The sequence below is a fragment of the Botrytis sinoallii genome (genome assembly GCF_014898435.1).
Source record: "Botrytis sinoallii strain Bc 23 chromosome Unknown BSIN_004, whole genome shotgun sequence".
NCBI classification, from domain to species: domain Eukaryota; kingdom Fungi; phylum Ascomycota; class Leotiomycetes; order Helotiales; family Sclerotiniaceae; genus Botrytis; species Botrytis sinoallii.
The window spans coordinates 280,674-297,615 of NW_024066031.1; the positions used below are offsets into that span (position 1 = coordinate 280,674).

The 16,942-nt window shown below is 41.7% G+C and overlaps 2 protein-coding genes across 2 annotated transcripts; both read left to right on the forward strand.

Moving 5' to 3' along the window:
* Positions 1-3,212: 3,212 nt before the first annotated feature.
* EAF02_002632 (uncharacterized protein) lies at positions 3,213-5,890 on the forward strand (the record flags this gene model as incomplete). Its single annotated transcript, XM_038898680.1, has 2 exons — positions 3,213-4,166; positions 4,214-5,890. 2 exons carry the CDS (start codon positions 3,213-3,215, stop codon positions 5,888-5,890), a joined length of 2,631 nt encoding a protein of 876 aa, XP_038760968.1.
* An 8,360-nt stretch (positions 5,891-14,250) lies between these two features.
* On the forward strand, positions 14,251-16,777 carry EAF02_002633 (uncharacterized protein; the record flags this gene model as incomplete). The annotated part of the gene is made up of 4 exons (XM_038898681.1): positions 14,251-14,254; positions 14,305-14,423; positions 14,476-15,624; positions 15,725-16,777. 4 exons carry the CDS (start codon positions 14,251-14,253, stop codon positions 16,775-16,777), a joined length of 2,325 nt encoding a protein of 774 aa, XP_038760969.1.
* Positions 16,778-16,942: the final 165 nt, after the last annotated feature.

The following is a 16,942-nucleotide window of genomic DNA, read 5'->3' on the forward strand; positions in this document are numbered from 1 at the left end:
GATTGAAATGTGGGATTTTGGGGCTACAATGACCTTAAGTATCCCACGCCGTGGACTCTCGTATGTTAATAGGGTGATGGAGCTCCTGATGTCCATATCATTCTGCTTCTATTAGACTTGTTCCGTATATAAGAAGTTGTGGATATTGGCAAGTGGTATCTCATCGGCCGCCAAATGCTCGCGAGACATGGTCGATATTTGGCCCGTGATTCCAATGACTGACTGCCCTTCAAATCTGGCTCTCGCCAACCCAAGCCCAATATCTTCGGAGAATAAATGTTTATATGTCTTGTTTCTGCTGCGCAATATTGGAGGTTCAAATCATTGCCGAGATGAAAGCAAGTACACAGATCTTTCAATATCCGAAATTTAATTGAACGTCAATATCGGCCGATAGATGATATTTGGAGAATTTGGAATGAATACTAATCAACCGTGTCAGTAACTGAAGGCGAATAAGGGGCAGATTACTGTTGACTTTTTATATCATCTCCGAGAGGCGATAATCAATAAGGTCTTGCTGACTGGCTATGATCTTAAATTTCTAAAACGTGAACGAGCATATCCACGATATTACTTTTGAAGGTCTTTGTGAGATTAGTCGTATGAAGGATTTAATGAAACTTGCTGTGCCTCATGCAAGCAACTCTGGGCTTTCTCCGGTTCAAGACAGGCAGGTTCGAGAACGAACATTTGAAAACGAATTGGATCGTGAGATACGACCTTCCTTTTCATCCTCTACCGACTCATGCTTTGTGTCCAAGTTTTTGACGACTAGACACTCGGTAAAGGCCGCAAATCCTCAAAAGGGTCATGCCAGTGATGTTATAGATAGAAAATCCACATGGGTCTTCATCCGAATCGAGTAACCTATCCAGGATGCTGTCCGGGGGATCATCCAAATTGGGATGTCTGTGAATGGTCTGTGTGTGCATGAAATCTCGATTTGGTGGAGACTTGAAGACATCAGTCACAAAAGCTTATGGTAGAGTAGGATTCAGCGCCTCCTATTTCTTGTCATACTTCGTACATTTATGTGAGTCTACCTCGGCAAGTGATGGATGGTCGTGGTAAAGATGTCATAGGTAAATGAGGGTTTTGTGAGTGGATGAACCTCGAAAATTTCCATGAATAATGGACATCTGAGAGTACCTCAATACGTACGCCATAACACTATGAGGAAAGAACGATGTACTCCATATCCTTGTCTCCGTCTCCTCTCCGCGATTTTCAATGATCTACGTACATGTGCAATATCGAGCCGCGAATTTTGTACGTACCTAGGTCGAAAGTGCTAGACTCCGTCAATAACAAGGGAAGAGTAAGAGAGAAACGATGTGGCATGTGGCTTACCCGTGAGCGTTTGTCTCTCCCAAAGAAAGCAACTTCTCCTCATCTCATCCAATAGACTCTCTGTCAATGCTGAATTGAGCACATTACCCGATCAGCTTCTCCACCCCAAAAATAAGCCGGAATCTCTTGAGAACGCGCCATGCAGATTTCGCGTGGGTGGCTCGGCGGGCATTGGACAATTCAATGCAGAGCAGAGTGGGAGACAAGATGGGCGCGATGGGCGATGAGCAATGAGCAATGAGCAACGAACGTAAGCCCAAACCTTAATTTCATTTCCATCTTCTCCTTTGGTCGATGGATGTGTCGATGTGTCGATGAGCACGCAGACCCGATCAATTCTACATACAGTGTAGAATGGATCGGCTATGTCGTAAATAAATTGTAAAGCTCATGGATTGATCAATTGAAATTTTTGATCTAGAATGTAGAGAGCATAGATGATTTGTATAAATGAATAGACCTAGGGATTGTATGTGCGAAGTAGATAATATGGCTCGTATGGGTCGAAGCATTTGTAGTATCCAAGGGGAGAAGAGACTGGAGCCATTTGCCAAGTCGTTTACCCAGGGGAACCGTTGAAATTGATGGCAAATGATTTTTTCACTATGTCGTATACGTCGATGGGAAAATCAGTTTATTGATTTTGATATTATTGCTTCCCCCCATCAAGCAACTCAATCATTCGAGAATCCCGCATTCAAACGGTTTATGTTCCTAGCCAACCCAAAGATCTACATCATGGTTTGGGTCAATTGGAACAGAAGAGAAAATGGAAAATAGGAAGCAGAAGGTCGAAAGCAGGAAATAGAAAATAGAAATAGAAATCAAGAAGAAAAATCGAAAAGTAGAGCTAATCGTTGTGAACTTGGTAATAAATACAATATTGAGATTCTTCCTCTCTTCCTCCTCCTCTCCCCCTCCAAGATCTACTTCTTGTCACTGTGTACGGTGCATTATCACATAGTGAAGAGTGCTTCATCCTGCACAAGTTACAATCAATTCAGTCAAGCTTTCCTTTTTCTCACAAGCTTCTTTACTTTTTTTTCAATCTATCCACCCTGTCATCACCATCACCCGCCTCTCTTATCCCACCTTGTGAAAAGAGATAATATATACGCGGTGCCGGTCCCAGGACGACAAATACAACAACATCCACCACACACCATTTACCATTTACCATCCCATCCATCCAACAACCTCCACCAGTCCTCAAATTTTACATTCCTTGCTCTCGTCCCTTCTGTCCTATTCCGAATCACATTGTATATTTTGTTTTAATTCGCGACATCAAGACTTGAAACGAAAAACCTCCGCAATCAAAGACGATCTCATCCTGCGCATGGTCCCCTTGACTTAAAATAAATAGTGAAAGGATGAACCCAATCTCGAACTAAAGTCTTCCTCGCTTCCCTCAAAAGCTTTGTGCGATCATTATCGATAATCTTTCCGTTGCCCACCCGTTTCTCGACGCTACTGCAACAAGTAGACAGTGGACTCTGACACAGACACCTCCTCGGTGGACTAGGGACCATTTGTAGGGGGGAGGAGAGACTAGATCACGACTGATTGGGATTGTTCACAACTGAGGAAAGCTACCTTTTCTCCATCTTCCTTGTCTTGGACACACCGGAAACTTCTGATCATTCGTATAATCCGAATTGTGGACTTCTAGAAGCGCTGTTGTACACCATCAGTGGTGCGCACTGCATCAAAAGTATATTACCTCATCTACAATACCGTGGATACCAAGAATCCGGTCAATATTCACATGCAGCTAAGAGGCGCTCGCTACGTTCAATCAATCCATGTAGGACTATCAATTCTTGCATAAGTCTTCAAGTAGGCAGGCTGCGACAATCATGGCATTTTACGACTCTTCTTCTGATCAAGAAGTCGGTTTTCCGATAATTCTCGAACCTGATGATGATTCACTCTTCGAAATGCGATTAGACGACACGAGGTTAAATAACGATACAATGAAGGAAGTGCATCATGTCAAAGAAGTCAAAAAAGTCAACGAAGTTGCAAAAAATCCCATGGTACCAAAACATCCAATAAGTTCCATGCAAGGTGCTTTTGCAGAGTCGATGCAAGAGGCTAGCGACACAGCTCGAACAGCACCCAAAATCGGCGACGCAGCGACCCGACGAAAGATCTTAATTGAACAAAATGTTTCCGAAGATACACATGCTTTGCGATGGCAGAGGCAACCAGGTCAAAAATATCATGAATTGTGGAAATTAATGGCACAGATATCCTTTGGAATTTATCTGCTCCTCAATGGAATCGCCCGAGATGAAGAACAGGTCATGTCAATACTACAGGGACATGTGAATGAGGTAGATGGGTTCTTAGAGATGACGCTGGAAGATTTCGACCTGGCACAAAGCGATATTGAGGAGAGATTAAAGCATTTGAAACTTCCATTACAAAATCTCGCCATTTTCGATTCTATGTTGGAAGATCGAGCTTTTAGGTCACAAATTGTCAGTGGCAACGAACGTATCGAGCATGTCATTGCACGTACCGCGGCAGCAATGAAGGACACTATTCTCGATGCGCAACAAGGAATGGATGCTTGTAGGGAATTCACAATGTACCTGGCAGGGCAGAAAGATAATCGCTCATGGCGAAAACAACGGCCCAACATGGAGAGAGTCTTTGATGCAATGTGTGGAAATGTAGAAGGTTGGCATAAGGCTTATGTCTCGTTACAAACCAAAGGTAACCATCTGGGGGTTTCTCTCGGCCAACTGGGAAGTATTGTGGCAGAAATGGATCGCAGAGCTGGCAGGATAAGTCGGGAGTTGAGAGTAAGCTCGCTAGGTCAATTATGTCATTCTTGGTTAACGATGAGTAGTTCAGTAATACTTCTCCCATACAAGCACCAGCTGCTCCAGTGTCTCGCAATCTTCGAGCTTCCATGATAAAAGAGCTCCCCAGCGATCCGAACCCTACAACTCCAGCAATCTCAGCTATATTACCAGCAATTGCCTTGGTACAAGACCGAGAACAGACCCCAGAGCCAGAGTCAGAGCCAGAATCGGAACCAGAACCAGAGCCCGAATCTGAGAGTGAAGGCGAACCTGAACCTGAACCTAAACCTGAACCTGAACTACTATATACTCTAAAACCGATCACATATTCACCTCTACTTCTTCCAACAACGTACTCTCCGATTCTTGCTCCAACAACTTACTCCCCAATACCTTCCGCAACGACACCAATCGTTACTACAACCACACCAGTCCTTCCCGCCACCACTTATTCCCCGATTCTCCCCCCAACAACTTATTCTCCGATGCTCCCTCCGACAACTTATTCCCCATTACTTTTGCCGACCACCTATTCCCCGAACCCATCACCAAAACCTTCCCCGAAGCCCTCACCAAAGCCTTCGATCAACACTTCGCCCAAAACCTCGCCCAAGACCTCGCCCAAAACTTCTCCAGAAACTTCTCCAAGAAAAGAAGTTCACAAAGAATTTGTCCTCCAATCCGCCCCGGAAGGCAAGAGAAAACCATCTCTTCGAAAGCGCTTTTCTTTCAAGAATAAGGAACCCGAAACCGAAACTGATACCCTAAAACCCCCTCCAAAATTACTCTCCGCCCCACGAATCACTTCAGTTGCGGAATCAGTAGTAGATCCATATCTGTATTTGAAACCCAATACGGTGGTTCGTCCTCGTGAACGATCCGAGCAGCGTCGTGTTGAGCCTTTGGACTTATCAGCTGACAGAGAGGAGCGTCGAAGAGAAAAGCAATTTAGAGAGGAGCGTAGCCGAGAACGTATCAGGGAAGAGCGTCGTAGAGAAGAGCGTAGAGAAGAACGTAGCAGAGAGTCGAACAGAGAGGAGCGAAGAAATAGAGATGAGAAGAGCAGAGATCGTGACAATGAAATCCGCCAAAGAGAAGAGCGTAAAGGATCAGGACCTTTAAGTATTCCCAGGTACCCCGAACTAGCGAAGGATACACCTCCATCTCGTGGAGTCGATTCGGCATACTGTTCCGAATCGGATCCTCCAATTGCAATTCGTTCGATACAAGAACACCTCCCATCACCAGCATTTCATTCTCCATCTTCGGCAATTTCAGCACCAGTTTTGACGAGTCGCGAACGTGAAATCCCGCCACCCATCTTAACAAGAGATTTCATCCCATCCCCTCACTCTGAAAAACAATTCTTTCGTCCCGTTAACGCATCTCCACATTCACCATTGCAAAGACCATGGACTGCAGCCCCGATGCATCACCACGAGCGCGTACCAAGTGGGCTATCGAGATCAATGGCACCGAGTCGTATGGGAATGAGTGTGATGAGCGATATGACGACCGTCACAATGGAAGATGGAAAGAAAGTGAAAAAGAAGAGAAGTGCATTCGGATGGCTGAAGAAAGCATTCAGTCTAAGCGAAGAAGAGAGAGCAGAATACGAAGAAAGAAAAAGGAGACAAGAACCTGATCCTTATTATGAACAGAGACCCCCAAGGCAATTTTTAGATGGTAAAAGGTTACCACAACCTCAAGGGATTAGATAGAGAGAGCTTGATGAGCATAGCGAGCGTGCATTTTTCTTTTGTTTTCTGTGCAATGATACCCATTCTGCATATGTAGTTTTTTTGGATTCTTTTCTGTTGCTGGAATTTCTAATGGTCCATCGCGTTTCGAGATGCGTTTCAAGATGAGATAGGAGCGAGGATATAGGTGATATTTTATCATATGGAGTTAGTATAGCGATGGTGTTTTGGTTGGGGCATACTGAGCTTTTATATAGCCGTTGAATGGAGGAGATATATTGATTGGTTGGTCGATTTGGTGGGTGGGTCATCAAAAACCTCCCGGGCTTGCACAGAAAACCGGGAAAGGAGGAGAGATGAGATGAGATGAGATAGTTTGTGAAGAAAAGATAGGTGAATAGGCCTCGAGATTGTGAGATCGAGAATATTAATGATATGATTGATATATTATATATACTAATGCTGTTTTTGAGATGTGATGTCTGTGATGTGGTGTGACAGGATTTGATATGATATGATTTGAAGCGATACGGTTGTTCATTCTTTCTTACATATACCTACCTAGGCATAGAGATATATATATGGCTAGCATGATACAGGTAGATAGATCCTATGGATTTTACAAAAATACAGTATGATAGGTAGGTACTGTATCGAATAATATTGTAATATTTTATTTTATTTTCCTTTTTTTTTTCTTCTTCAATTCATAGGTATCTATATTAATTAAGACATATCTATCTTGCTTATAAATTATTACAGAGAGATTGATTTGATTTGTTTTGCTTTTTGCTTTTTGTTTTTGTTTTTATATGTGTATGTGTATGTATGTTTCTTGAGAGAATATGGTAGATTAGTTTAATTCTCTTTTTTGGGCGGCGGGAAAGGGGGAGAGGGAAATCTTGTACTGTACTCTTGGATTACTGGTAGGTAGGTAGGTAGGTAGGAGGGTGGGTGGGTGGGTGGGTAGTTGGATGAGGATTGGGATAGGAAGTACGGCGAGGTTTGCAATGGGAATGGGAATGGGAATGGAATGGGAATGGGAATGTGAAGGGTAGTTGGGTTGGGAAGAATTTGAAGTTCGGGGGCGGGGGGGAAGTGTATGCTATGAGCACAGAGAAAAGGGTGGTAGTAGATAGGCGTGTTTGGGAGTAGTGGGAATGGGAATGGGGATGATGGTGGGATTTTGTGATGAAGTTGGGGAGTTGTTGTTATTTGCAAGTTTCGTTATCTTTACTGACAGATGTCTATAGTAAGCCAGAAGTGCGAAATAGAGTATGTTCTAGGTTCCAGGTTCTAGGTTCTTTTAGGTTTGTAAGTAGGGATGTGTGGTTTATGATCTGTGATAGGATCTGCAATCTCCTTGATAGATTAATAAGATGTTTGTCAACCTCTTTTGGTTTTTGGAGAGAGGTGTGTCTCTTGTCTTTTATGTTGAAGGGTTTGAAGAATTGGGTTAGAGCGGGACTCTGTGACTCTGTGAGAGCTATTTCGGCGATTTTGGTGAATATCAGAAGGAGGAGATATTTCCTTTAGGATTGCGGGGGTAAGGAAAGAGTCGTTGGGTGAGTGGTATATAGGTATATAAGGGACTTTGGTGGTGGGATTGATCACGCAGGGAACTGATTGAGCGACGCTAGAGACAGAGATTTATGAGTTGAAGATGGAGTTGAATGATAGAGATTTGACGTAGGGAATGGTGGTGAGATAGGATGAGATGAGATAAAAAGAATTGGCAACTAATTCTTGAGCATTGGTGATGAACTGAGTTGCAGACAGCGAAAGTTTGAAAGCATGTTGTCGTTGTCACAGGTTCAAGGGTCCATAATGTCATTGACAGATAATAGAAGGAAATAGAAATACTCGACGAAAATGAAAGTTTTTAAAAGTTCGACATCGTACGGCTCTCGGTCTGCAACTTGATACTATGAACAGATCCATATGATAGAACCCGAACATAATACCCTGTAGTTGTCTCGTATGGGAATGACCTGTGGCTGTTGCGGAAAGAATCTGCTATGTGTGGCAGAAAGCGGGCTAAGCGCATTAGGCGTATTGGGTAATCACTTTGGTTGATATACTCAACTGGATCGTACATAGCTTTCAAAAAAATACGCACTACACTTAATACTAATAATCTACCTATCCTACACGTCTTTTCTGTGGCTGAAGTCATGGTTTTATAGATCTTACATGACCTTTATTAGGCCTGCGGGTCTTCTAAGCTGAGGGGTGAACAAGTAGGCTCCAGGTTTATGATTCACTTCAAGCGCTGTCTCACGGAATGACCAAGTGGGGATCTTCATTGAGAATAAATTCAAATCTATATATATATATATATATTGGGAGAACTGCTCTGGAATTGATAGATTTGTGCATAGAGAGAGAATCCCACGAGGAACCAATGGGGAGTGCAAAGCTTGAGGTGATGTTTGGGACCTGTGTACCAAGCGTTTGTACTGTTGGTGAATTTAGAAATATATGGCAATTAGAAGGTGAGACTATTTAACTGGGTAGCTAAGAATACTATCATCTCATGAGTAGGAATCTTGATCGAATTACTGGCAAACGACAATGAAATGATGAACAGATTGTTCTTGTTGTACATATCGGACGAAGAGTAGGAGCTTGTCATCATCCTTCGATATATAGCAGGCTTCTTTCAACGCTTGTATAGTGAATAATCAGTACGAAAAAATTGTCACAACAAGACAGGATTATGTGAAAATACTAGGACCGTGAGCTTTATCGGTTTACTAGTTTAAATCTGCATTCTTGCATTGAGCCCTTTGAAGTGCTGGTATTACACTTTGCACCTTTTTATACACGAGTACACAAGATTCCTCGACGTGTAGATCAGCAGAGCAAGCCCATGAGCTGCCCAGTCTCTCCATCATTCACTTACTCTCGTATTTCTCGTATGTGTATGACATATTTAAGTCGCCTCATCACTCTCTGGAATACTCCAATTTGAATCATATAGCTATATCTTTCCAAAAAAGATTATAGAATGATAGCGACCAAGAATTCCGACATGGAGATTGACTTCCTGTTTTATGTGGCTTCCCTGTGTTTCGACGTTTCTGGCCCTTATCTGGCCGTTGTCAACTCATTACGACCATCAGTCATTGTCTCGAAGATGAGGTGAGAACTAAAGTTGGAAATTCGCCGCAACTGACAGTGCGAATCATACCTACTTGAACGTGCTTTTAGCGACAGCAAAACTCAAAATGATCAGACAATAATCATCTTGAACCCCTGATGATCACTTTTCCAGGTCTTGGCTAGTACGGGGCTATCAAATGCCATTTTCCGTGCTAGTATCTACATTTTTCGAGACACTTATCTCAGAAATAACTACGGGGAAATTCTTAGATCGTTTTCAAGTCCATAACTTTGATTGACGCAAATATATGGAACATCTCTTCCTTCTTAAGGAGGGCTAGAAAGAAAATTGCTACAACCCTCTACGAGGAAACTTCATATGCTGATTCTACGAATAGAGAGTAGCTTCAAGGGTAGGCAATGTGGAAGTATAGTGAATGGCATCTTGCTCAATTATATTGCTTTGGTTTAAGGGGTTGCACGTGTATTCCGGTGGTAAATGTGCTCCAGAAGATATTTTGTGCTTGTATTGACCCGCAAGATAAGAGAATGTATGATCTAATCCAGATCCGGTTGCAAGAGGAGAACGAGAACATGTCAATCTTGGAGTTCTGTCACTAGGATAGGATTTACTCGTTTCTTTGTCTCAAGAGCGTATCTACTTAGTTCTTTCCCACCTTTTAGGATCATCGAAACTGTTGGGCATGACCATGTCTGAATTTTCAGTCAGGTCTGAATTGATAAAAAGGTGATTCGTTAATAAGACTTGTATGATGGACCATGAATTTCTAAATTGCAAATAGCAGTGAACATGAATTATTGCTGTGCGGCACAAAAAGCTACAGTAACCGTGCACAGCTGTTCGTCGGTTTCAAAAATCACACCAAAAATGGTCATTTTGCCCTATTTATATAAATAAAAATAAAATGTTTAAAATCATTAAAATTAATCATAATCTTAAATATAGTTTAATTATATAATGAATACTCAGAATTTTATAATTCTTTTGATTCTGAAATATAGAAATATTATTATTTATAAGATTGAATCTAAATCAAAAGAAAAGTTCTTGATTTTCGCTTATTTTAGTAGTAAATTTCAATATTTTCAATTTATTACTAACTTTCTATATAGATTTTATCATAAATAAAAATTCTAAAAATAAACTATTTAATTTTCATTAAATTTCAAATGAAATCAAATAGATTATATAAATTTATTGAATAAAATCTACATTATTATTAAAAAATATATAGATATTTTATATGAGTTTTAGTGTGATTTTGGTGTGTCGGCAGGTCGGCGAAGACGAAGTCCTATCTGTACGCGGTGCCCGGCTACAAACCTGAGGGTATTACTACCTAAAAAAAAAGGAGTTGTATATTTTGATCGGATGGAGTGAGAATACTTAAAGCCCAATAGGACTCGCACAACAACGAAATGCCTCGAGACAGACAAACGAAATAGCTCTGTGAAGTATATGAAAATGTATATAGCGGCTACAAGCAAGCGAACAAGCAATCATGATATATATATCTTAGAACAAATTGTCAAACCGAATATACAGAAGAATAGCAAGTAATCTATTTATTAGATACCTTTTAGAAGATTTTGATATAAAGGAAAATACAGATTATGTAGAGTATTATATATTGAATAATATATATAAACAGTAAGCAAGGAAATACTTTGAATTAACCTAATTAAATAGAAGACTGGATTAACAGTAGTTAAAAAAAAGAAGATTTTAAAAGAATACTTATCGGTGCTTATAATATACTCTTTATATTTCAACAGATTTATACTTTTCTGGATATCTGATTTTCACTATACGATTTACTTTCTTTTACTCAATCAGAATAGAAATAAAAAGCTTTTTCGCAAAAGTAAGGCATCTCATTCCCCCATTAAGTTCACTCCTTATTTCTACAAACAATAATCAGAGCAACTGAGCTTTATATCTTCTTACACAACAATACTATTACAATAAAAGAAAGAAAAAAAGGAAGAAAAGGAGGAAGGATATTATATAATAGAAAGAAGATTAGCTTGCCTAATAGGAAAAAGCTTTTAGATTCTAAAAGGCTAGCTCTATTCGCTCTATCAAAGTATATACAAATACTAATACCTAATTATTCAAATAGCATTTAACTACACTCCCCTGATTATTGATTATAAAGGGAAACACAAAACCAGATTCACTCATTAAACCTACCATTCTTTTCTTCAAATCAATCTCTAAAGCAATCACTCCAAACTCAGTGATTGTAATCATAAAGAAACGAACAGCTCCTCTCATTAATATTAAACTATCAGATTCAGATAATACAAGAGAAACTGGATTTCCCCTCTGAGGTTTTACTAGCATACACATCAGCGCTCTTCTGTATTTGTAACTCTTTATCCTGGCATATCTAAATATCCTTCGGGAGGTCCAAAACAGATGTTAATTAATATAAATAAATAAAATAAAATAAATTTGGTGTTCGGTAAACAGCTGTGCCCTAGTACTGTACAATAGATCCCTGAAAACGCATGGCTAAAAAGAATTTGGCCAAAGGAAGGGGATATGATGACCACTTCAGTCAATTGGTTTCCTAGTTTTCTTTTGCAATTAAGGAGGAAGAACGATATGGAGGATATTTAAGTCATGCAGAATTTAAATAAACAGCATTGAAGAAGCTAAAGGGGACTCACAAGACCTGCCAAGAAAGATAGCCGCGTCTCCTTACCTTATGATGCCAACTAAATCGATCAATACGGAGTGAGAAATTGGAGCTGAAGGATGCGAAGCTTTACCGCTCCCATAATGACGGAATCAAATCAACAACTATAGATACTGAATCTTCACACCACTTGCAAGCGGCAATTCCAGGCTTTCAGCATTAGACAAAGCTATTCATAACGATCCCACGTTGACCTTCAAGTCTTTCACCACTCGGTGTTGGGTGTTTCAAGTATGTACGAGGCGCTGGGAAATGGGAAATGGCCTTTGTATCCCACCATCATCATATATTGCAGTTAGGACCTCAATCATATAAATTGCCTGCATGTTTGTGGCGCTTAACGTGATTGTGCCGCGCGTGGGTGATGAGCGTGTGGATGAGCGTGTGTACTGGGTTGTTACATCTTTATTAGATTGAGCGCTTCATTAACACACCGGATGAGCAAATCTTATCTCATTCATAAGTACCTCCCAAAACCACGCAAAGGATGTTGTGGTGATACAAGAATAAGAAGAACATTGGCGTGGGCGGTTTCGTTTCTCGTTTGTGTTCATTCTAATTGCTGTAGTATATCCACAAAGTCACGTACAACAAAGTGAAGGACCCGTAGATGTGTAGAAAATGAGATACAGGATTAGAGGGTTGGACATAATCAGCTGGGCTGACAAATGTTGTCCGATTTGACCAACAAATTAAGAAATTCTTCAAGATGGAAAACTGTCCCAGTATTTCAGGTCATGTGATGGCAAGATTGAGCCACAATGTGGCTGGACCTCGAATTGATATTACCTACCTAGGTACATAGTCCGAGGTCAACTGGATGGTCTCCAGCTGGTTTCAAATACAATTTTTGTTTCATCCTGCACAATTTCGATACCATGAGGAAAGACAGGTGGAATCAGCACAATCTATATCTACGAAAGTAACTGGGAAACATGCGAGTCATGACCCCAAGATACAAAGTCCGGTAATGACAATGACGATCAAGGCTTTCAATACTTCGTAGTTTCGGGTTTTCAACGCTCAGATCAATCGTCAAAATATTGACTGACATCGACCGAAGAATACTTGCAAGTGGAGTCGATATGGAGCCGATAAAGTAAAATTCCACTGGTACAGCATGAGCATCCGACCTATGGATTTCATCCCTTCTTTGCACCTCCTTGTTGTGCTTCATTGACGATACTCTAGATCTCTTTTGAAAAGGGCAAGGTCTTCAAATCTCTCTCCCTGTTCGATAACTCAGAGCAGAAGGAGATGTTTTGTACAGGAAACAATAGTGGATAAAGAATTTTCCGATTATCCGAAGCCTTGCACACTCAATCTTATCAATTGGACAGTTCCTGGCAGAAGTTAATTTTATATACCGAGGACTCCATACGCATTTCAGCTTCTTATCCACCAGATCCTGTTGAAAGTTCAGATGGAACGTTGGAAACGCTTCTATTAGTATGGGGGGTCTTATCACATTATTTGCGTGTGGTCAACGAATGATAAAAAATGGTTTACCACACCCAATAATAACATTATTGATCCATCGAATCCTCATGAAAGCAAATTCCTTTTTCTTCTTTCCCTTTAATTTCCAAGATAGGCCCGAATCATGTGAAAAACTGGGCTAGATGCTTAATATGGTTAAAATATCATAAAGAGAGTCCACAGCCACTGTGCATGAATTCGATGATGAAAAGTGTGGCTTGGTTGGTCTTGACAGCTTGAATTACTGTATTGCTGTGTTCTTGATTTTTTTCGATTTTTTCTGTCATGAAACCATCACATCTACCGGGCTTTTACGTGCAGGAACTTCATCCCAGCATGATTTTGCCGTTTCTAGAACATACTCGGATGAACGTTTAAACTATAGGCCAAATATGGGAATCCGAGTGGATCAATATCCCCCAGAACTCCCTGAACCGGCAAGATCCTGAAACGTCAAAATAGGCGAAAGAAAGCTTTTGAAACGTGCGAACAGGGGCTTTCCATAGCGAAGTGTCTAGATGACGACTATCCAATTTACCAATTTACCCCTCAATATAAATCATCTAATGACAGCCTCATGGCGTACCTTCCCCTCTATTGATCGATCCACTTTTGAATGAAGTAGATACATGATATAAAACGAAACAAATGAGAGAGAAGGGATTAGGAACCTCAATCAAGCATATACCACACTTTACCGGGACAGTGGACACAGTCGAGGCTCGAATAGATGAATTCGAAGACTGAAGCTTTTTGGGCCATAGACAGTGGGTTAATGACAATGGATCAACAAGGATAGGAGTATTTCAAACTTTTCAAAGTACAAAAAGGTTTGCATCTGCGCAAAATTTGACTTTTCTCTCTGTATCGCAAGAATCGTTTCTTTCTCTTCCGTTCCTTCTCTCGTTCCTTCCTTTGTGTTGTTGCCTTGACGGTATACATTCTTTTTCAATTCATTCTTTTCTTAAACTCTCATTGACAGGTCTGGTGACCATTTTCCGAAATCAACAACTTCATATACACATTCATTCAAATTAAACAATCGCAAGAAACACATCTCGAAATTTCAAAATGCGTACTTCTTTCCTCACTCTGGCTTTGCTGCCAGAGCTCTTGCTCAAACAGCTGTCTCTTATGTGGATGCCAACACTGGGATCACATTCGAGGGTGCAACAGACACAACAGGATTCCGATTCGGTATGGTCATGGAGGCCAATGCCACATCTGACTTCATCGGGCAAATTGTAAGAACCTGTTCATTACATGGTGACTGTATAGTATGCTAACATTGATTAGGTCATCCCAAGTACAGCTGGTTCAGGATATGGAGGTGTTTCATTAACTGGTAGTATGGTTGGCAGTATGTTGATTGTTGCTTGGCCCAGTGGAACTGATGTCATTGCATCGTTGCGTGAGACCAGTGGATACACATCTCCAGGTGCCTACGCAAATGCCACGGCACAATTGTTGCCAATTGCAAAGGGTACCTTTGTCAACTCAACCCACATGTCATATACTTTCCTTTGCCAAGCTTGTATTGGAAACACTTATACTTTGGCGGCTGGTGCTACTCAGGTCGTTGTTGGATGGGCTTATGGTAACGGCACAGTCACAAATGCTGCCTCTGCTACCGATGCGACTTTCAGTTATCACGGTAATGGGTATGGTGACTTCGGCATTCAAACTGCCAGTGCTGCGAACGATAACTACGCCACATGGGCTGCTTTGGCCAGCGCTGCCACTGCCAGCAACACAACCGCATCTACCACTACTACCACTTGCTCAAACACTACCGTATCAACTTCTAACTCAACTTACGATTATATCATCGCAGGTGCAGGTCCAGCTGGTATCATCGTTGCAGAGCGTCTTGCCGAGAGTGGTGCATCTGTCTTGATGTTAGAAAGAGGAAACGTTTCCACCTATGCTACTGGTGGTAGATCCACTGTTTCATGGAACGACACCGTCACCCAATATGATGTTCCTTCCATGGCATACTATCTCACATCCGCTTCTGTCTCCGACGAATACTGTACAGACACTGCTTCAATGGCTGGATGTATTCTTGGAGGTGGTACTATGGTCAATGCCTTGATGTTTGTCCGTCCACAAGAAGCTGATTTCGATGACAAATGGCCAACTGGATGGAAATGGACCGATGTCAGTGCATCCGCCGACAGACTCTATGAGCGTAACCCCGGCACTACCAACCCTACCTCAAACTCGCAAAGATACGATCAAAGCGTATGGAACGTTCTCTCTTCATTCTTGGGTAACCTTGGTTGGTCCGAAGTTGATGCTATCGAATCACCAAACTCGAAGACTCTAGCTTACTCTCATCCACCATGGGATATCCAAGATGGTCTCCGTGCTGGTCCAGTCAAGTCTTACTACCCTCTCGCTACTGCCATGAGCAACTTCAAAGCCCAATTCAATACTAAGGTCGTAAGAGGTATCCGAAGCACCACCAACAGTACCACATTCTCTGGTGTTGAAGTTGAAAACTCTAACACTGGTGTTCGTCAAATCATCAATCTCAATGCAGGCGGTAAAACTTATCCTCGCTGCTGGAGCCATGTCTACTCCTCGTATCTTGATGAACAGTGGAATTGGTCCAACCGATCAAATCACCACTGTGAAGAACGGAAGCAGCTGTGTTGCTCTCCCAGTTGAATCTGACTGGATTAACCTTCCAGTTGGAAAGAACCTCAAGGACCACCCAATCTTCACCCTCACTTTCAACGTTACCGGTTCAATGGCTAGCAACTCCACCTCGTTGGCGTCAACTGATTTCACCTCTCCAAGTACTGCCAACATCGATCTCTTCGCCCAACAAACCGGACCACTTGTTCAATCTGGTCAAAGATTGAACTTCTGGACTTCTGTTAACACCACCAGCGGAACCAAGTACATCCAAGGAACCTGTAACTCCCCCGCTAGTGGTCAAATCCGCATCAAGCTCTACCTTACCCATGGTTTGACATCCACTGGTGTTCTTGGTATCACCAGTTCCGGTGCCACAGAATTCACTACTAACCCATGGATGAACACCGCCGACGATAAATCTGCCATCGAAACCATTATTGACTACTTTCTCAATGCCGCCAAGAACAGCACCATGCTTACACCATCTGATAGTACCATAACCGGTGCTTCTTTGGTCTCCGCCGGTACTTACGTCACCGGTGACCATTTCACCGGTACTGCTATTATGGGTGAGACCAACGATGGAACTTCAGTTGTCGATACCAACACCCAAGTCTGGGGAACCGATAATTTGTTCGTCGTGGATGCATCTATGCACCCTGATATGCCAACTGGTAATACTCAAGCTATCATCATGGTTGCTGCCGAGCAAGCCGCGCAGAAGATCTTGGCATTGGCTGGAAAGACTATCTCCTCTACTGCCTCCCCCACCACTTCATCTTCAGCTTCTTCGGGAAGCAGTGTTGCTTCAGCTCCAGCAGTCTCAAGCGCCGCTGCATCCGCATCAGCTGTTTCTGGGGCTATTACATCTGCTTCCTCAGCAGCTGCTAGCTCTTCATCTGGTGATAATGATGGTGATACCTGCCCATTCGGATATGAGCTGGACGAATAGAGTATTGTAAATATTCCAGCGTTCCGATTGGAAGAATAGAGGAGGAAGGAGGAGAAACTGTTTCTTTGTATATATATCCACATAGTTCTTGATAGCGTTATTGCAATTCATGTATAAATTTTACACTTTATATATTCACCCACACCTGCTTGAAACACCTTGAAA